Here is a 22063-nt window from a genome sequence, read left to right as displayed (position 1 = left end):
TGACTTTTGGCTGGCAACCATCGCTTTTATTTTCCATTAGTTTCCTATAGCGGTCAAGATTTTCAGTGGCTTATGAAGTAGAATTTCCAGCTAGAGGCAGCCTTTAGATTACAAAAATAAAATAGTGGTTTTCTTCCAGAAGTTGTATGAAGAGATGAAATACAGGTATTCCTTGACTTATATGTTGCTAAATGAGAAATTTGTTTTGCCCCATTTCACAACTTTTCCTGTCAGAAGGTTGCAAAAGGTGACCCTGGGACACTGCAACATCATAAATAAGAGTCAGTTGCTAAGTGTATGAATTTTGATCACTTGACTATGGGGATGCTACAACAGTTGTAAGTGTAAAAAACAGTGATGTAACTTTGAACAGTCACTAAATGAACTGTTATAAGCCAAGGACTACCTGTATAAGAGCTGGTAACATAGCTTCCTTGTTCTTCCAGTGAAAATATATTCTGATTCAGCTGAAGTCCTAATTCTGTGAAAGAATTGGGAGAAATTTGGATCTAGGCAGCAATCAAGTTCTTTTACTATTTCAATAGGACTCTTGACTCCTGTCACTCCATTATGATTATTCTCAGTTCTTATGAGCAAAACAAAATAATTTATTTACTTTCTTTTCCAAACTAAGCTGTGTCCAAGGAATAGGGCTTAGCACATTTCACCCACTCTGTGTTTCACATGCATTATCTAAATCATATTAGCAGCCTTGTAGTTGTTATTCCCATCTTGCAGGAAGAAACCGAGTTGAAGAATTAGCGTCTTATTAGTGGCTTCCTTGTGTGTATCCATTTTAAATGAACATAGAACTTAAGATTTCCTGCAGCTTGCTTCTTTCCTGAATAAAGTAATCAAAATGAAGACATCACTTGCAAGAAATTTTAAAAAAAACCTGATATTTTTAATGTTTTAAAAATGTGCATTTTAAGCAATTTCTATTGCATTGATAAGTGGTAAAGAAATGTGCATTTTAAGCAATTTCTATTGCATTGATAAGTGGTAAAGAGGCCATTAGAAAATCTAGGGAGTTTTTTCACTGTGTTGCTGAAGTCCAAACTAATCAGGCCATCCCACCTGCAGGATTTCTGCTAAAAGCACTTCTGCTGTGTATGTATGGCTAAATATTTATTTTGGCCGATCTGCTTTTCAGCAGCTTCAATTAGTGTACATCCCAAGTATTTTCTCTTTCTATTTGCCTTAATTTCAGGGACCGGTGCCATGGAGAAGGGTTGTTCCATGCACCAGAGGGACTGTGGTTTTGAATACTGCCTACATCCCGAGTAGGGAGCATTCCTTGTTTGTGCAGCCTGCTTTCTGGCATGCTGATGACCAGTGCCGGTTCACGGACCGGGGGTTGGGGACCCCTGGTTTAGATGGCTTTCATCTGTGTATATATATATATATATATATATATATATATATATATATATATATATATATATATATATATATATATATATATATATATATATAAGCTTCTGAAATATGTAGCTCCTTATATAGAAAACACTTTACGTGGATCATAGTGATAGGCAGAACCTCCTGATAATGGAGAATTAAAAATAAAGCATCTGATGCGATTAAAGAAGATTGGTTATTTCTCATATGAGGTGTCTCCATCATTATCAATATAAGAATACGAAACAAAGCTTGAAGAAACTCAGCTAGGTGATGATGAATTGTTAGGCGTAGTTGCACCTGCTTAGAAGTTGGGTGGGGAACCGTAAGGGCTATGAGAAGAAATCAAAAGAATCAACTTCCATTTTGTTGCCAAATAAAATTATGTGACCATGTCAAGGTAATCTCCAGGAATGCAGCTTAACACCATGGACACATTCCTGTACTATTAGAGTAATAAATGAATCGGCACCGGGCTGGAAGACCTTTAGGCCTGCAGATATTGTTGAATGCCAGTTCTTATTAGCAGCAGCTAATGTGACCTATAGTTAGGAAGTAAATTACTCACAGCCCCGTTGGATCATCTTTTCAGAGATATTTCCTCATATAAACAGAGAACCAGAATGACCACGGACTGGCAAAAAAAAAAAAACAGTGAGAATGAGAGCTGCTGGCTTCTCCTGTGACATTGCTTCTAGGAAGCGAAGCTGACAGGAATTATGAAAAATTACTGCTTGTTCCCTTTGGCTGACCTGAGGAACTGCATTATTTTGCTGGGGGAGAGAGAAACAAAGTGAGCCACAGACCATGAGGAAAACTGTGCTCTTCTTCCCCATCCTGTATGTCCCCAAGAGCCCCTCCCTCCAGGGAAGAAGGCACACCCGTTGACTGCCAGCATCCCCCCATCCAGCCCTATCTCACCAGCAGGCACCCAAGTCATCATTTATTCTTTCCTTGCCACCCACTGCTGTTAAAAGAGATTTCAGATTTCAGCCTTGGTTACAAGGCAGCCAATCACTGCTCACCTGCAGCTCTTGCCACCAGCTGATTGGATGTAGCAGTGGGAGTTGGAGCAATTTCTGAGTTCCTGCTGGCTTCCCCATTGACTTTGCTTGTGAAAAGCTGTCAGAAGTCAATTCTTCCTTCTGCTTGGTTTACCTGAGGAACTGCCTGCCAATTTGTTGGAGGGGGGAGGGGAGAATAGTTGCAGACTCAGCTCCCACCTCCAGGGAGCGAGAGGGCTCACCTATTGACAAAAGAGAGATTCTGTGAAGGTTGTAAATGTGAGCATTGGTTGCAAAGTTACTCCTTCATCACTGTAACCTCGAACTATCACTAAACAAATAATTTGAACTAAGGACTCTCTGTACCTGTACATTTATGCTGAACAAGCCCCATAGGATGGCAGCACTTAGCTGATATGGAAAATTAAGCAAGGGTGGTCAGCCCTTGGAGGACCACAGATGAAAGTGTAACTATGGATACAGCATGTGGCAGTACATGACCAGCTTATCGGGGCTTGGAAACTAAGCAGGGAACATGAATGAAAAGCTATCAAGAAATAGACTAGGTTGTAGATGGTAGAATGAATTGGGAATTTGAGACCTGACCTAACCTTGACTTAACTTCTATATCTGTCTGTGTCTGTCTGTCTGTCTGTCTGTCTATCTATCTATCTATCTATCTATCTATCTATCTATCTATCTATCTATCTATCTATCTATCTATCGTATTCCTTGGCTAGATGGGATATTTTTGCAATCTCTGAATGTGGCAAAGTGTACCTGTTAAACTGGGATTGTTACTAATAATGACAAAAAGTTTTCACTGAGAAAATAACGAAAGCGTTTTCCGATTTTTCAATAGAGAAATGGAGATTGTGTAAACTTTCCATCCCAAAACGCTTATCCGTGCTTCATTTAATCATCGCATATTCAGTTATTCTAATGTGCTGTATTTTCATTACATCCTAACCATTTCCCTGCCCTCATTAGTACAATTTTGAATTGATTACTTGAAGAAGACTCGCTTCATTTCTCTCTTCATTTTCCTCTACATACATTGCCATATTATGTTTCAGAACATTAAGGAAAGCTGGGTTCTCATTTTTTTATATGTGCTAGGCACTTGGTGCACTTAACTTAAACAAAAGCCATGCCTTGAACGTGTCCAATACTAGCATAAAATAAACACTAGGCAACTTTGAAGGGCTCAAGTACATCCGAATGTCTCCATGTCTATATAGTGTTTTTTTTTCTAAATTTGCAGCCTCCGCACTTGGTTTAATTACATTTATCCTTATTTTGAAATCTGAAGAGATTTGATTGCAGATCTTCATCATACGTAGTTTGGATCTGACCTTCAGTTTTTTTTTTCTTCCTAGTTGTGTTGCAAATTTTCCTTCTCGCTCCCCCCCCCCTTTTTTTTTCTGGTGGGGGAAAGAAGCTGTTATTTTCCTTCCATGCCTATGGTGTTTTCAGTTCTTAATAATAATTCCACTTTTCTTGTTCTTTTACCTTTTGATTCTCCCAGGAGTATTTGCCTTTGGTCTTTTTGCTACCAACATATTTGTAAATGCTGGCCAGGTAGTGACTGGAAACCTGGCACCCTATTTCTTGACTGTCTGTAAACCCAACTACACTGGGAGTGACTGCCGAGCTCACCACCAGTTTGTTAACAATGGGAATATCTGCACCGGTGACCAAGACGTGATTGAGAAAGCGAGGAGATCTTTTCCATCCAAACATGCTGCTTTAAGCATATATTCAGCCTTATATGCTACAGTAAGTACATCATCAAGAGATCCTGCTATTACCTGTCTTTCATTTATCATTTCTGACTGCTTTTAACGTCCTCTCATTTCCCTAAACTTAAGGTTTAAATGCAGAATCACAAGAGATCTGCCATGGCAGGCTGGTTGGGCTGTACCGTATCACAATCGAATGCAGGTAGTCTCGACATACAGCGGTTTGTTTAGTAATGGTTCAAAGTTACAGTGGCACCCCAAAAAATGACTAATGACCATTTTTCACACTTGCGGCATCCCCATGGGTAGGGGTAGGCAACCTTGGCTCTTTTATGACTCATGGACTTCAACTCCCAGAATTCCTGAGTCATGCTGACTCAGGAATTCTGGGAGTTGAAGTCCATGAGTCATAAAAGAGCCAAGGTTGCCTACCCCTGCCCATGAGGGATGGGGTCATAGGCTCAAAATTCAGATGCTTGGTAGCTGGCTCATATTGATGACAGTTGCAATGTCCTGGGGTCATGAGATCCTCTTTTGTGACCTTCTGACAAGCAAAGTTAGCGGGGATGCTTCACAACCGTGTTACTAACTTAACAACTGCAGTGATTCGCTTAAAGACTGTGAACAAAAAGGTCGTACAATGAGGCAAAACTCACTTAAGAAATGTCTCACTTAGCAACCAAAATTTTGGGCTCAGTTGTGGTTGTAAGTCAAGGACTACCTGTAACCATTGTCATCTCCTCAGTGTGATCATGTTTACTTCTAGAGCAGGGGTGTCAAACTCGCCGCGTCATGTGACGTGTCGTGACGTATTGCGACTTTTTTCCCCTTGCCAGAGCTGGGGTGGGCCTGGCTTCTGCAGGAGGCATAGTTTCTAATGTTCCCTAAAATCACTTAGAAAAAAAATCTTCATAGGACATCTAGTCCAACCCCTTGCTTAATGTAGGATTTCTTAAAGCACATTGGACAGATGGGCATGCAGATTCTGTTTGAAAATCTCCTATGAAATTGGCAATACCATTGTATTTAAGAGTGTCAACCAGTGGAATAGATTGCCTCAATACATATAATCTATTCCATTGGTTGACAGCTGTTAAATCAAAAGTCTCTCAACATCTAAACTAAATCCCAGTAGTAACCCAGTAGTTGTGGTCCTGCCCTCTGAGGCATCACAGAATACCTTCACTCCTTTCTGTACATATTAACTCTTTAAAAATCTGAAGGCTGCTGTCATCGTTTCCACCCCGGTCTTCTGTTCTGCAAGCTAAGCATATTCCTTGAGTCACAAAGGTGCTTTTTCAAAAGGCAACTGGATTTTGTTTTTCCTTCCATTCCTTTCTTACTCCAAGGAGAAACAACAGTCCAGACACTTTTTTGAAAAAGCATCTTTGGGATGACCTGGATGACTGAGAATCTCCATAGACATTCCTTGAATCATTTTTTCATAGGAATTGGTTTCCACTCCCCTACCCGGGTATCTTAGTAGCCAGCCCTCCTCTGATCTTACACTCCTGTTTAGACTGTGGAGCCCAGAACTGTATGCATTATTCCAAGAAAGAATTAGACCAGACATGTCAAACACAAGGCCTGGGGGCCGGATGCGGCCCGCGAAGTGGTTTCATGTGGCCCGCGAAGCCATCCTGGAAACAGTGAGAGAACGGCCCCCACTGCCTTGGCCCTGGCCCAGAGACCCTCCTTCTGCCAGAGACCCTCAGATCTCTCCCACTCCTGCCCTGGCCCCGATAGGCACCCTTGATGCAAATGCTGTAGAGCTGGCCATACCCACCCAGTAGGCCATACGCACTCTAGCCACGCCCACCCAGTAGGCCACGCCCACCCTGGCCATACCCACCCGGCCCCCTGAGGGCAACCGCAATGCTGATGCGGCCCTCAGTGAAATTGAGTTTGACATCCCTGAATTAGACCAAGACAGAATAATACTTTCTTGGGGTTTGTACTCCTTGCTTCTGCTAATGCATTTTAAAACAGTATTTACCTTGTTAGTAGTTGCGTAACACTGTTCACTTGTTCATTTTCAGCTTGTGCTCTGGGAGAGAACCCAGATCACTTCTACCTGTATTACTGCCAAACCAGGTCTTCTCTTTTTATTTTATTTTACAACCACAGATAAGGATTTTATATTTTTTTTTCCTCTTGTTCAAATCCATCCTATGTATTTTGCCCTAGGTTCACACCTGCCTAGAGGCCCACGTTTTGTAATCCTTTCTTTAACTTCTGAAGTTTTAGCCTCCCCTCATTGCTAATAGGAAGCCCCTCATGGACTTTCGAAAGAAAACAGAAAAAAAATAAGCTTATGACTTATAGTTTTGATTATTAGATTGGATAAATTATAGAAAGAAGAGTCACAATGTAACTTTAGAGAAAAAAGTAAGTCTGCAGTTGTACTTAGAACTGCTATAAAGATCAGAAGCCATTTCTTTCTATCTTTTTTCCTGTATTTTCTATTTTTCTTTTACCTTTTTTCCTTACTGTACTTTAGCTTTCTTTCATTTCTTCCTTTCTCTTTTTTTCCCTTCTTTCTCTATTTAGTTTGTATTAATTTTTACTCTTGTTTTTAAACCCTTCAATAATATATTAAAAAATAATAAATTGTTAGCTACTCCTTCTAGTTAAGTGTCACCTGAAAATTTACCAATTTTTGTCTCAATCATTTGATCTAGGTCAGGGGTAGGCAATCTTGGCTGTTTTATGACTGGTGGACTTCAACTCCCAGAATTCCTGAGCCAGCATGGCTCAGTATGGAAACCTCTCCCTTTTCCCTCAGCATGGCTGGCTCAGGAATTCTGGGAATTGAAGTCCACGAGTCATAAAAGAGCCAAGGTTGCCTACTCCTGTCCTAGGTTATTTAGTACTTAGAATACTTTCTGAGGGCGGTGATTTGTATCAATGTTTTAAGTACCCTGTAAGCCGCCCTGAGTCCTTCGGGAAAGGGCGGTATATAAATTCAATAAAATAAATAAATAAATAAATAAATAAATAAATAAATAAATAAATAAATAAATAAATTTACCAATTAGGAGTTCATTACTGAATATATCATGAAGGATTCCATCAAATACTTTGCTGAAGTCAAGATACATTCTTGTCCAGGGCACTTCCCCAATCTATTAAAACAAGTAAAAAAAAAGGGAGACAATTGCAATTTTGCATCCTTTGTTTTGGACAAATACATACTGGCTTGTTGGTTGTTAATCAAGTGTTCATAGTCTCATTTGCAGTTGGAGCATGAATTACAACGAAGCTGCTTCTTTTTTTAATCCCATTTATATCCCGCCCTTCTCCGAAGATTCAGGGCGGCTTACAATCTAAAGCACAAATCAATGTGATTAGCAATAGCCTTCATTCTATGTATATGCCTGCTTATTAGGGCTTTCGGTGGCCCCAAGCGGCATTATTACAAAGTCAGCTTATTGCCCCCAACAATCTGGGTCCTCATTTTTAATATTCCTAAGCTTGAAGGTCTGTAATTTCTCTCTTTTTCAAAAAAGGGACAGCATTTTTTCCCCATTTTCTGGATTCGCCAGATCTCCAGGAATTCTCAAAGATATTCCCCTTTAGTGAATTTTCAATCTGCAAGTTCCATCAATATTCAGGATGAGTACAATTTATCTAGCCCTGGAAACTTGAAGTCATTTAAATTAGCCACATATTTTGAACCTGTTTTTTTGCTTACACTTGTGCCTATAGCACAAATAGTCCTCGGTTCACAACTGGTCACTTAGCAACCGTTCGAAGTTACGATAGACTCCTTAAAAGGTTCTCAAGACCTGATTCTGAAGTTCTGATGCACCCCTCTCCCATGGTCATGTGATTGCATTTCACGCACTTAGCAACCAGCCCATAGTTATAACTGCTTGCAGCATCCGGCAATGATGTGACCATGATTTGTGACTTTTTTTCTTACTTTTCCAAAACTCAGTATTTATTTTTGGGTTTTAGCAAAATCACCTCATAGTGAACAGCGGGTACACTGAATGACAATGGTAATAAATACCTGAAAAAAGCTTGCAAAATCAGGTTGGTCATATGGGTTAACCCCCTTAAGACAGGGGGTCCCCAGCCCCTGGGCCGTGGCCCATTTGGAACTGGGCCGTGTGAGTGGCGGGCAAGTGTGCACACGAAGCTTCATTGTCATGAGCAGCAGGCACACAGGTATGATGCTTGCGCAAATGGAGCTGCGTGTGTGCCTGCCCCTCACACAGAACCCTCCCCTCTTCTCCCTTCTTGTCCGCCAAGCCAGAAAGGTTGGGGAGCACTGTCTTAAGACCATCATGACTTACGACCATAATAGGCAAGCTGCATTAAACTCATAAATCAAAGACTCGTTTGCAGGATTTCTCAGTCTCCGGAGACCCTTCGCTCTCCAAGATTCCAAGCCACTCGATCTGAACTACTTTATGCCTGAACGCACCAGAGTCCTCTCTTCTGAACTTCATTGCACTTGTCTAAAGCTTTTCTATTCCTCTTCCCCTTAAAATCACAAATGGAAGGAGAGATAAGATTTTTTGATTTTTTATTTTAATTCCATTTATATCCCGCCCTTCTCCGAAGACTCAGGGTGGCTTACAAGCTTAGCAGTAGCCTTCATTCTATGTATATGCCTGCTTATTAGGGCTTTCACACACACACCCCAAGCGGCATTATTACAAAATCAGCTTAATTTCCCCCTAACAATCTGGGTCCTCATTTTACCTACCTCGGAAGGATGGAAGGCTGAGTCAACCTTGAGCCTGGTGGGATGCGAACCTGCACTAATTGCAGGCAGCTGGTGTTACTTAAGGAGGCATTAGCCCACTGCTCCACCAAGGCTCTTGTAGATGTCATTCTCTCCCAAAGTTTCAGTCTCTTTTTTTACTTCTTCAAATAATCCATCCCTGTTAATAAGAGTTAGGTCTAGAATAGCATGGTTCTGATAGATGAAACCAGTTAAAAGATCTTCAAGGCCAGGATTTATTTCTTAAAGAACATTTTATCAGGAAACAAAGTATCGGCACTTACATAGTTGAACCCAAGAATGAGATTCCTTCCTCCCAGATACAAAGTAACAAATTGCGATTCCCACCCTGTGAGAGCTGTCATAAATCACATCCCCCAATTAGCACAAAACACGGGCTTTCCTCTCCAGCCTCTCAGCCCGCCAAAACCTCATCGGAGTTCCCCACTTCTATGGCTAGCTAAACCTTTAGGCATTTACCCCCAAACTCCCCCACACACACACTTCTACATCTGAACTCTAAAACGGCTTTTCAACCAGTGGTACGGGTACCACCTGTGGGACATTGGCACCTGGCAGGTGGTACACAACCATCCTAGAAAAGTGGTAGCGGGGGACGGGAATGAGCTGAACCGGTGGCAGCACTGCACAAGCCTGAGCGAGAGATGGCTGGAGATGCAGGGCTGTCAGGGCTCAGCGGAAGTGCCAGGATCAGCGCTTTTTCGGGGCTGTCAGGGCTCAGCAAAAGCGCCAGGATCGGTGCCAGGCTCCAGCTGGAGCTCGGCACTGATTCTGGCACTTCTGCTGAGCTCAGAAGAAGCGCTGATCAGCTGGAATGTTGCAGCATCTCCAGGGTCTTGTGATTTACATTCAGATGCTTGGCAACTGATTCATATTTATGACGGTCACAGTGTCCCAGGGTCACGTGAAGTGACCAAAACCTGCTGCAACCACCACCTAGCAGACGGGGGGGAATAAAAACCAAACACACCCCCACCCCACCCCCGCGGCCAATCCTCAACAGAAATGCTCACAACAATGAAAACTTTGGACAGGAGGAAGAGTGCCGCCAGGTGGGCAGGCAGGTGTCTTGCTCGGCTGTGGCTTGGGGGGCACTTTTTTCAGTGCCATTGTAACTTCAAACAGTCACTAAGCGAACTGTTGTAAGTCAAGGACTGCCTGTATTTCATCACTTTTTTTTTTTTTTTTGGTCCTCTTGCTAGGCGACTGGTGGTACTCGGATGTTGCCATATCCTAAAAGTGGTACAAAGAGTGAAAAGGTTGAAAAGCCCTGCTCTAAAAGACTAAAAAGGCACATTTAAAGCAAGAGTAAAAATGGATGTCGTCAGAGCAATGACATCCAATGCCACAGCGCTGACAACTAGACAAAACAAAAGAAGAAATTATGTGTGCATAAAAAGGAAAAAAAGCATATACATGTTTGTATATTATTATATACAAATATATAATAAATAGATTTCAAAAATAATAATTTCCTCCCCTTTCAAAACAGGCACACAGTTTATGAACTTCTACAACTCTGCTTACCCTAACCCAAAAATCCACAATGGTTTCTAATCTACCATGAGCCACAACAATAGCCTCTGGTCCATCCAGGAACAAATGTCCTTGATTGATTCTTAATAAAAAGGCTTTTCCTTAAAATTTTAACTGGGATCTTTCCCAACACTTAGTATAACTCTTTCATCTATCCTCTGACAAATGTAGAGTTAAGTTTGTGCCAAATGTAAGGATGGAGAAAATCACCCATTGTTACGGTCATGTGTTCCTTTGAAAATTTTGTTGAGAAGACCTTATCTGTATCTTCTGCCTGTCTGCACAAATCCCACAATAATCTCTCTCTTTTGTTTCTCTCTTCTTTTATTCTTACCCAATTGCTCTCAGCAGGATTTCTGTGCTCCTATTTGTGCATTTCTGCCCAGGGAATCTGCTTTCTTTACATAGAGTGCAACACTCCTTTCCTTCATGTTGAGCCTGTTCCTTTTGTATAAGCCGTAATCTTCCAGGGCTGTATTCCACTCATGCATGTCATCCCACCAAATGACAGCGATGCCTCTTGCATCAAATTAGTCCCCCTCTATTAGGGTATCATGTTCCCTCTGTTTGATTCCCATATTCTTTGCTTTGCTGAAGCAACATATAAGATTCATTGGCATGCTTGCCTTCGAATATTGCATCTGGCTGTCATTGCAAAAAGCTTTCGATAAATCCATGCTATACCAATGTGATCCTTGGGGGGGAAACAAATAGGTCCAAACTGTTGGTTGTTGCTTCAGCTTGTGTCTTGTAGTGCTGCAAATTGATTTGGCTGTTTAACATTTCTTTGAGCTGTGCTGCTTCGTTTCCCTGGGCATCGTTAGTAATAACACAAGCAACAGTTTCCTGACAAACTGAACCATAGATTATAACCTGTTCAATCACACTTTTGTGCCCTGTGTATTCGCTGGTTCCTCCCAAGAGGTACCAGTTCCTCCTAATAGTTAAATTCATCTTGCTGCTCAGTTGTGCAGAATTCATTTCTCTGTTTCTTGAGTTTAATTTGTTTCTTCGCCAAGCATTTCTGAGTTTCACAAACCTCATTGCCCTCCCTTCACCTTCATATATTGACTTGCCAAGGAGCCTTTTTTCCCCCTTATCTCCTTTTTCATTCATCCTTTTTGATCCATTTTGCAAAAATCTCAATAACTGCTGGGTGGCAGTAAATCAAGGTAGTCCTTGACTTACAACTATCCGTTTACCGACTGTCGTCACAGTATTACAGAGTGGCATTGGAAAAAGTGACTTACACCCGGTCCTCAAATTTAGAACTGTTGCAGCATCCCCCACAGTGACACGATCAAATTTGGGCACTTGGCAACAGGCTTGTGTTTATGATGGCTGCAGCACATCTGGGTCATGGGATTGCCATCTGTGATCTTCCCAGCCGGCTTCCAACAAACAAAGTCAGTGGGGGAAACCAGGTTGATTGACTTAACGACCACGGGTGATTCATTTAGCAGCCGCAGCGCTTTGCTTAACAACTGTGACAAAAAGTAAAATTGGACATGGCTTTAGTTAACAAACCGCCTTGCTTAGCCACAGAAATTCTGATCCCAATGGTGGTTATAAGTTGAGACTACCTATAACAGGGGTGTCAAACTCAATTTCACTGAGGGCCGCATCAGCATTGCGGTTGCCCTCAGGAGGCCGGGTGGGCGTAGCCTGGGTGGGCGTGGCCTACTGGGTGGGCGTGGCTAGAGTGTGTATGGCCTACTGGGTGGGCGTGGTCAGCTCTACATCGTTCGCATCAAGGGTGCCTATGGGAGCCTGGGCAGGAGTGGGACAGATCTGAGGGTCTCTGGCAGAAGGAGGGTCTCTGGGCCAGGGCCAAGACAGTGGGGGCCGTTCCCTCACTGTTTCCAGGATGGCTTCGCGGGCCACATGAAACCACTTCGCGGGCCGGATCCAGCCCCCGGGCCTTGTGTTTGACATGTCTGGCCTATAATATAAAAAGTTGAATGGGGTTTTGTATTTCTTTTCTGCCGTCTAGCAAGTCATCTGGATTTTTGCAGATAGCTTGGCACTTAAATCATCATCTCCCCAAGGAAAATTAAATAAATAATTTACCCGATGCAGAAAGAGCAGTTGGCATGGCTGGAGCAACAACCATGTGTGTGCAAACTGAAGATTTTCATGGGGCTGTAAGGAACATAAAACCGCTCCAGCAGAGTAGGAGAGTAAAACATTCTTATCTCGTTTTGCATTCCGACTCCCCCATTGAGTCATTTCATTTGCTTCTCAGGGGAAAGGCAAGAACATTAAGGGAGAGGAGAGGAGTGAGAAAAACTAATATAAGTACGAGTATCCCTTTTTCTAACTTTTTTCACTCCCATTGTGAAGGCGATGAAAAGAGATTACTTGAAAAGGCCCATTGTTTTTAAATATTTCAAACTGTTCACGGTAAAGAAAATATTGATACATAGCTCACCGAAGCTGTGAACTATCTTTTACTAAGCACTACCTGCCATCCCTGATTCTATTTTGTGATTCGGTGGTTGTGTGTGTGTGTGTGTGTTGTGTTTGTGAGTGTGAGAGAAGCAGAGAAACTGACTGCTGTGCTTACTCAGCCTTGAAATGTGGAAATGTATAATTAACCGAAAAGGGGGGGGGGCATTTGAGAAGTAATTACTGTTACTATCCCCTCCAGAGAAATGTACACGCCCAATAAAATCACTTTGCTCACAGAATTATCTGTTACCTAACAGATGGTGAAAGTGTGTATTTCTAAGCTGCTAAATGTGTGCATTACAAACTAGTTCTTTTCCTGAAATCAGTGTGAATTTTATTTTAAAATACATACGTAGCTTATACGTACCTTGGGTGTTCATGGATTGGCTGTAGTTAGCAAAGCAAAGCAATGGTTTTCATGTATATATTTTTTTATTTTGAAGCTCTGAATTCTACACAGTGGTAAACATAGAATATAGTTGGAAGGGACATTGGAGGTCTTCTAGTCCATCCCCTTGCTTCAGCAGCAGACCCTTACCATTTCAGATAAATGGTTGTCCAATCTCTTTGCGAAAGCCTCAGTGATGGACCCACAATTTCTGAAGCCAAGCTATTCCAGTGGTTGATCTCCCCATTAGAAAATTTCTCCTTAGTTCTAGGTTGCTTCTCTGCTTGGTTAGTTTCCATCCATTGTTTCTCCTCTTACCTTTTGGTGTTGTTGTGATTCAGGGTCAGCCTGTGGGTTCGGCAGTTGGGTCGGACGTCTCAGAGGAGGAGGGGGGTGTTGAAGACCTTGCTGAGGGGGTTGAAGATCTTGCTGATGATAGCCCTCAGCCAGGCCCCTCCCACTTGGTCACCACGGAGACCCAGCTGTGTGAGCCTGACAGCGTGGATGAAGATGACCCACAGCTGGCCCTGTTCAAGGACGCCCGACGCAGGAGGCAGTCAAGTAGGAGTAAACAGAGGAAGGCAATGGGGCTCCTCGGAAGGAGGCAGAGAGAAGCCACGCCCTGAACTCTATATAAGGGGAATGTTTGGGAGGGCTGGTTTGCTGAAGGCAACCGTTTGGATAGTTCCTGTTTCTTAAAGCTCCTGTTTCTTGGTTCGTGTCTTGTTTGTTTTTGTAGCTATAAATTTGGCAGGCGTAATTCCAGCCTCTTGCCTTCTTGTAAAAGGGGTTGTCCCTGCCTTTTCTGCAGGGCCGGTAGCAGGCTGGTACAGAACAGGTGTTTGTGAAAATTGTTTGACTCCCCTCGTCTTTGTCGGAACCTCTCAAATATTGGAACACTGCTATCATGTTTCCCCTAGTAGTTCTTCTTTTCACTAGACTAGACATACCCAATTCCTGTAACCATTCTTCGTATGTTTTAGTCTGCACCCCCCTGATCATTCTTGTTGCTCTTCTCTGCACCCTTTCCAGAGTCTCAACATCTTTTTTTTATATTGGAGTGACCAAAACCGGATACAGAATTCCAAGTGTGGCCTTACTAAGGCTTTGTAAAGCGGCACTAACTTCATTTGATCTTGATTCTTTCCCTCTGTCAATGCAGCCTCGGATTGCACTGGCAATTTTGGCTGCTGCCGCAATACTGTTGGCTCATATTTAAGTGATTGTCCACTAGGACTTCAAGATCCCTCTCATAGTTATTGGCATTTCACCTAGTCCAGTGGTGGCGAACCTATGGCATATGTCCCACAGGTGGCACTCAGAGCCCTCTCTGTGGGCACGTGCACTGTTGCCCCAGCCCCGCCTCCCCCCCCCCCCGTGGCCCCCTCCGTACCAGCAGTCCCCTGGAGGAGAGTCGCCTCCGGGTGTGGGCCAAGCGGAGAAGCACAGCTAAGGACATGGCAGCCGGGCAGCGGGGAGAAGACTCCACCCTCATGCCCGATTGCGTGCAGATGATGCTGCGGGGCGGGGGCACGGAGTGGAGCAGGGGGGCGGGAGAGGGTTTGGGGCACTGGGTCTCTAAAAGTTCCGCCATCACTGACCTAGTCTATACCTATACAGTTGTTGTTTTTTCTTGCCTAAGTGTAAAACCTTATTTTTATCTACATTGAATTTCATTTTGCCCAATGTTCAAGTCTGTCAAGATCTTTTTGGATCTTGAGTTTGTCTTCTAGGATGTTTATAATTATAAAAACTATAAAGGTAAAAATGCAGAACGGATTTTCCTATGACGAGTTTGTATGTAATAATTATATGTTTATTTAGCACAGTTTATTCACCTTTTTGCTCATATTTCTCAAGCTATTTGAATAGGAATGTGATTCCATTCTGTGTGGTGAGTTTAGCGCAACTCAGTCATTTTTAGCCGTTACGCTAAGTCTCAGTTATATTTCTGTGAGCTCAGCCACTGGCACTTGTAAATCATGGTTTAGAGCTTAGCATTTTATGGGAACCAGGCCACTGTGTTGAACAAACTACAATTATAGCAGTCCAATTAATTATATTCCCCCAATTTTTTCAGTTTTATTTTTCTCAATTTGTATCCCCATGAGATTGATCTAACGTGGCCTAGCCTTAGTTTGCATCTCATTAAACCTCATTTGACACTTGGAAAGCATCTGATATTGGGATGATGGCATTTTGGGAAGTGAGGTCTTAATGAAGCCAGGCCAGTGGTGGGATTCAGCTGGCTCGCACCAGTTCAGCCCAGGTCCAGAATGGACTTCCGGAAGCAGCATCCACAAAGAGAACCGGTTGTTCACATATTTGAATCCCACCACTGAGCCAAGGCTGTGTTTTGGAAAACATAAATTGCTGGAGAAGTTTCTATTGTATTTGCTGATTTAGCCCATCGCTTTTATTTTAGTGCTACGGTATCTGCCTACTCATGTCACCCTTGTAATTATAGTCTCAAAAATTAGGGTAACTTTTATCCTCAGTAGCTGATTTTTTTTAAATCACGGTTTTGCTGTTTTGCTGAAGGAATAGTTGAGAATACAAAGAAAATCTTGCATCCTATAATTACACTTTCATTGTCTTTCATGGCAGTTTGCCTGTTGTTGTTTGTTTTTTTAAAAAAAAGCACGAAAAAAACCTGCATGCATTCTTCATTTTCTGTCATTTATTAATTACACTAAAAATTATAATGGCAGTTTTTAAAAACCGGAAATGGGATAAAATAGCAAAGAATATTCTTCTATTACAGTATGTGGAAGAACGAGCTGTTACTTGTTTTAGAATGTTGATCAGATAAAAAGACAGGTTTCAGGATTTAAAATTATTTTCTATATCAACCTCAGGAACAGTACCTATGATTATTTAGACTATTCAGTTTGCTAGATCTAATGTAACTATTTTAGAGGCTGCAAATATTTCAAACATGATGCAGATGAAGCTCTTCAGACTTTGTACAAGTGTAGAACTTTTTGTTCCAATAACACGAGCCTGCAAAAAAGTTGTGGCTCCTTTAAGAGTCATATTATCATTAATGAATCTTACTCTTCATGAATCAATATATTTTTTAAAACTCTTACAAAAGTTTGGGAAAAAACGCACATAAGCTTTAAAGAATAGCAGTGGTATGTTGTGTTTTTACTGTACAAGATTCAAATAATTTCTTCTGAATCATTTTTGAGGCATGCTTAGCCATATTAATTTCATCTTTAAAAAAAAATCCTAAGAAATCTGAATAGGGGCCAAGATTTGAAGCTTGCATCTTGCAGTAACATACCAATACAGGTAATCTTCAACTTACGACCACACTTGAGCCCCAAATTTCTGTTGTTAAGTGAGACATTTGTTAAGTGAATTTTGCCCCACTTTACGACCTTTCTTGCCATAGTTCTTAAGTGAGTCACTGCAGTTGATAAAGTAGTAACCTGGTTGTTAAGTGAATCTGGCTTCCCCATTGACTTTGCCTGTCAGAAGGTCGCAAAAAGACATCACATGACCTTGGGACACAGCAACGGTCATAAGTGTGAACCAGTTGCCAAGCATCTGAAATTTGATCGCATGATCCTGGGGAATACTGCAAAGTTCATAACTTTGAAAAACAGCCATAAGACACATTTTTCAGTACTGTTGTAAATTTGAACGGTCGCTAAATGAACTGTTTTAAGTTGAGCGCTACCTGTACAAGCATACAGCCCTTATAACCTGTTTTTTTAATGCATTCTCCAATCGTACAAAGATAGTGCAATCTGTTTTAAATTGTAGATCTCAAACCATAGTGACTGAGTTTACCCAACATGCTAGGCTAAAAGCTAAGCTATGGTATTTGGGCTATGCTTTCTCCTGAAACATAGATTCTTCTTTTAAATTGTTCTAATTTTAAGTATATGCCACCCAGCGTCATTCTACAATCAGGCAGCCTCTGACATTTAGTAATTATAGCAATAGCAATAGCCCTTAGATTTATATACTGCTTCATAATGCTTTACAGCCCTCTCTAAGGGGTTTATAGAATCAGCATATTGCCCCCAACAATCTTAATTTACCAACCTCAGAAGGTTGGAAGGCTGAGTCAATCTTGAGCTGGTCGGGATCAAACTCTAGGCTGTGGGCAGAGTTAGCCTGCAATAAATACTGCATTCTAACCATTGCACCACCGCTCTTCATTATGACACAAGAAGAACAAATAAAAGATATCTTTGCTTATGGCAATGTGTGAACTCTGCTACTTAGTTTTCTCTCCAAGTAAACCAATTCATATTTTGAGTTTTTTGCAATGAATGGCTGGAATGAAGCCCATTTTTGTTATATGAAGCTCCATACAATATATTGATTCAGTGTCTCCCATAACATCTGTCTCTGAAAGCAGAAATATTTGGAGAAAGAAGCAACAATCAGTTTTCAGTGGTCTTTAAATGACTCTCTTGTTGCAAGATTTAATGGAAGTATTCATCTAGAAATCGAATAAGCAAATATTGCTTCCAAGGTTAGTTTCCCATAAAACTGAATGGAGCATCAATTCAAACCTTGCAGAGGTAATCCTCGACTTATGACCACAATTGAGCCCAACATTTCTGTCGCTAAGCGAGACGGTTGCTAAGTGAATTTTTCCCCATTTTACGACCTTTCTTGCCACAGTTGCTAAGTAAACCACTCCAAGTTAGTAACAAGGCTATTAAGTCAATCTGGCTTCCCCATCGACTTTGCTTGTCAGAAGGTCTTAGAAGTTGACCACATGACCCTGGGACACTGCAACCGTCATAAATATGAGTTAGCTGCTAGATGTCTAAAATTTTGACCACGTGACCACAGGGATACTGCAATGGTCATAAGTTTGAAAAATGGTCATGAATCACATTGTAAGTTCGAATGATCAATAATTGAACTGTTGTTAAGTCGAGGAGTTACCTGTATACAGATGACCCCTCCCATAACAAGTGATTGGTGCTGGATTGTAGAGGAATAGGTTATGTGACTAAAGTCGACCTGTTGATCTTTCAGATGTACATCACTAGCACAATCAAGACAAAGAGCAGTCGGCTTGCCAAGCCAGTATTGTGTCTGGGGACACTTTGTGCTGCCTTCCTTACAGGGCTCAACCGAGTTTCTGAGTACCGAAACCACTGTTCAGATGTCATTGCAGGCTTCATCTTGGGAAGCGCAGTAGCACTCTTCCTGGTAGGTGAATAACTTCTGCTATCATTTTTGTATGGAAAATTCAGTATCCAACCTGGGCCAACTATCTGTTCATACAAGGCTGAAGGAAACAGAAAAGTCATTTTCAAGATCAGTTTGAGGGAGCAGACAGCTTATTCCCTGTTACTCGAACCGAAATTGATCAGACTTTTTTTTTTTAAAACAGTGGCCAGTCATTGGTTCGTGGCCTCCGCTGTACTTGTGGCAAACTTTGCTTCCCAACATCTCTGGTTTACTTCTTACCACAACATCTGTCCCGTGAAAGAGCTGCTTCTTTCTCATCTGAGTCACACGTTTGTGCACTGTTATCTAACGTGCTGACTAGGAACGATGTGGTACGATCATGGGTTGCTGTGATATAAATCCACTTTGAAAAGTTTTAGCGGATGATTTTAGAAAGAGTGTTACTGATTCTGAGGATCAGTAAACACCTTTGCTAGATGTTGCTCAGTATAAGCCAAAACTATGCAACGCACATGGAATGTTTTTAGAACACAGGAGAGCTTTTAATGCGTTGCAAAGGATGAACAAGATAAAACTGGTAGCTTATGTCCGTCCAAAACAGGGGTAGGCAACCTTGGCTCTTTTATGACTCGTGGACTTCAACTCCCAGAATTCCTGAGCTTGAAAACCTCTCCCTTTCTCCTCAGCATTGCTGGCTCAGGAATTCTGGGAGTTGAAGTCCACGAGTCATAAAAGAGCCAAGGTTGCCTACCCCTGCTCTAAAGAATGTCATTTCAGTGATAGAAACTAAACCCACCCCACAAAATGCCTGCAAATGTGATTGCTTCAGGAATCTTCTTTTCCCTTTCCGATCCCAAGGGCATTTGTGTAGTCCACAATTTCAAGGGAGCACATGGGACACCTTCAAAATCAAAATTGGATGAGCAAAGAGGCATGCCCTTGATGGCGTTTCCACGAGTGGAAAGTCCTTTGGAGACACTGAGTGCCCAGGTACCATTTAACCTTCTGTTTTGAGCTTTTATCCATTTCTCTTTTTGATTAACTCTTTTTCAATAGTTTAGTTCTTTTTATTACAAATAAAAATGGTAGTTAATTTTCTCCTGTGTTTTTAACATTTTTTGGCAGGATAAATAACAGCATTAAAAAAAAGACAACCATTTAGGAGCAACATTATTTAATTAGATCAATCCTTCCTTCCTGTATTTTTATATTCTATCATCATCTATTTCATCAATTCTTGATCATTTAACTGGGACTATCTGCTCAATAACAAATATCCTCCCAAGTATCTTGGCAATTATATTTGAGCCTCCAAGCTACTTCAGATACTATGTCCTATACAAGTACCGTATATACTTGAGTATAAGCCGAATTTTTCAGCCCACTTTTTGGGCTGAAAAATTCCACTTCGGCTTATACTCCAGTCAACAAAAAAAACTTACCGAGGACTTGTGCGCGGCCGAGGCTTTGGTGCTTCCGGGATTGCGCGCACCTCTCCCAAGCCACCGCTGTCCGGAGACCTGCCGAAGTTTGGGGAGGTTTGGGGAGGTACGCGCGCACCTCCCCAAACCTCCCCAAACGTCGGCAGGTCTCCGGACGGCGGCGGCTTGGGAGAGGTGCGCGCGATCCTGGAAGCACCGAAGCCTCGGCCACGCGCAAGTCCTCGGTAAGCTCCGGGCAGTCACTTGCTTCGCGTCTCCTGAGGGAAGGGGGGGCGACTGGAGCGGGCGTGTTTCCTCGCCTGCTGGGCGCCGCAATTTGCCCGGGGAACGCGCAGGCCCGAATGGCAGCGTGGAGCGAGGAAGCGGACAGCCAGGGCTTCCCCGAGAGCCGCGGCCACACAGGGTATTCCTGTGTATTCAGGCTTGCAAAATGGCGGATCGAGCCTCTGCTGGCGGCGGAGGCTTGCAGAACGGCGGATCGGCTTATACTCGAGTCACGAACTTTTTCCAGTTTTTGGGGGTGAAAATGGGGGTCTCGGCTTATACTCGAGTCGGCTTATACTCAAGTATATACGGTAATTTTAAAGCAGGATGGGGAACTGTGTTGTAATCCAGTTCCCGTTATCTCCAGCTAACAGGGTGGAATCTCATTAAATATGGTAATTGGAGCTGGAAACTCTTGCATTAAGTGACATGGACGTAATTGAAAAACCACGTGACCGTGCTGCTTAGTGACAGCAGTTCTGGCAGCCCCAGTTGTCATTGTTAAGCAAGGACTGTATGGGTCGTTAAGCAAAGCAACGTGCTTTGTTGCTGAGCTGCGCCACGCGATCCCAGAAGCCGTCGCCATTTTCTAAATAGCTGCATGGAATTGTGGACTCTCAGAAAATGCTTGGCGCTTCCGGGATCACACCTCACAGCCCAACAACAAAGCAGCTTGCTTTACTTCCCTAAGCCAAGCTCCAGAGCTTGTTGAAAGGAAAGCGCGCAATGGGCGGTGCAGGTGAGAAGGAGGGCATGGGGCTCAGTGGGTTGGAAAGTAGGCCCAACGCATGTGGGAACAGGGCAGGAAGCAGAGCACAGGCTTCATTGGAGTGGAGGGAGGCCCAATAGGAGGCCTGGGGAAGGGCCTGCACTGAGCATCCCAGGACCTCCCCCGGGGACCCTTAATGTGCTCCACTTAACAACCTGCACATTTGTTGAATGACCGCATTGAGAAGACCAGGGGTGGGTCGTGAGGTAATGATATCAATGCTTCACTTAACGGCTGTCATGACTTCTGACTGTAACAGACAGTCTTAATTGTTTACTTAATTATCCTTGGATACTTAATTATCCTGGGATTATGTTTTTTTATCCTTATTGCTTCCAACCTAATAGAACATTGGAATTAAATTAGGGGATCAGATCAACATCTCTTCACCTGTCCACCCACAGGATAACACTCCAAAAATGAACAAAATGGAATTATGTTTGGTATTTGGGGAGGGAGGAAGAGAAAAGAGTTTGAAACAGGAGAAAATTCTCCCCCCCCCCAAAAAAAAATCCCCCCTCCTTCCTTTTCCTTCCTGGTCATATGACCTAAGGTAGAAGTGTTTTGAACAGGTTAAAAGCAGATCCAGACACCATACTCTGCGTGCTTTCCCTACCTTATTTTTTTATTTGTCCCAAGATCAACAGTTGTGACCACATCACTGCATACTAAAGCATATTCTGTGTCTTCTCTCTTTGTTCTGCAGAATCATTCTGCCTCTATGACCGAAGTAACCTGATCTGAACATCAAGAGAATTTTTTTATTGCCCTCTGCTACAGTACTCCCACAAGAATACACAGTTATACTAATTGTCAAACTGTGACGACCAGTATTATGTTATGTCTAGTTAGGAACTAATGTTTTTGTACATTTTTGTATGAGGAAGTGATATAGCTTGCCCTGGAATTCCCACCCACTTTTTTTTCCCTTGTTGTCAGCTTTAATATATTTATGCCAGAATTTAAGACTAATGAAAACAAAAAAGAAACAAGACAAAAAAAATATGAACTCTTTTTTTGATTAAAATGTGTTCTGAGGCACTACACCTTTGGGAACTGTTGATGTTTTGTGATATTTGTACACACAAACTTTTTGGTTTTATTTTGTTTTATATAAAACAAATTAAATGATAATTATAAT

The 22063-nt window shown here is 42.2% G+C and overlaps 1 protein-coding gene and 1 long non-coding RNA gene across 2 annotated transcripts in view; one reads left to right on the top strand and one right to left on the bottom strand.

The window, feature by feature from the left end:
* The window catches only part of PLPPR1 (phospholipid phosphatase related 1), a gene marked incomplete at both ends in the record, with an annotated part of 62834 nt that extends 41173 nt beyond the window's left edge, over nt 1-21661 (top strand). Inside the window, 4 exons of the mRNA XM_083354521.1 lie at nt 3934-4184; nt 18289-18465; nt 19306-19437; nt 21629-21661. Of these exons, the coding sequence (XP_083210647.1) occupies nt 3934-4184; nt 18289-18465; nt 19306-19437; nt 21629-21661 (593 nt within the window). The remainder of the gene's footprint in view (nt 1-3933; nt 4185-18288; nt 18466-19305; nt 19438-21628) is intronic.
* LOC310635508 lies at nt 2550-11073 on the bottom strand. The gene is made up of 4 exons (XR_014491439.1): nt 10774-11073; nt 9917-10136; nt 7179-7272; nt 2550-2647 (listed from the first exon to the last, which is right to left on the bottom strand). It is a non-coding gene; the product is annotated as an uncharacterized lncRNA (long non-coding RNA).
* Nucleotides 21662-22063: the final 402 nt, after the last annotated feature.

Source organism: Vipera ursinii (assembly GCF_947247035.1).
Source record: "Vipera ursinii genome assembly, chromosome: 2".
NCBI lineage: Eukaryota > Metazoa > Chordata > Lepidosauria > Squamata > Viperidae > Vipera > Vipera ursinii.
The sequence above is the reverse complement of the archived record's forward strand: the minus strand, read 5'-3'. Positions and strand labels throughout refer to the sequence as shown.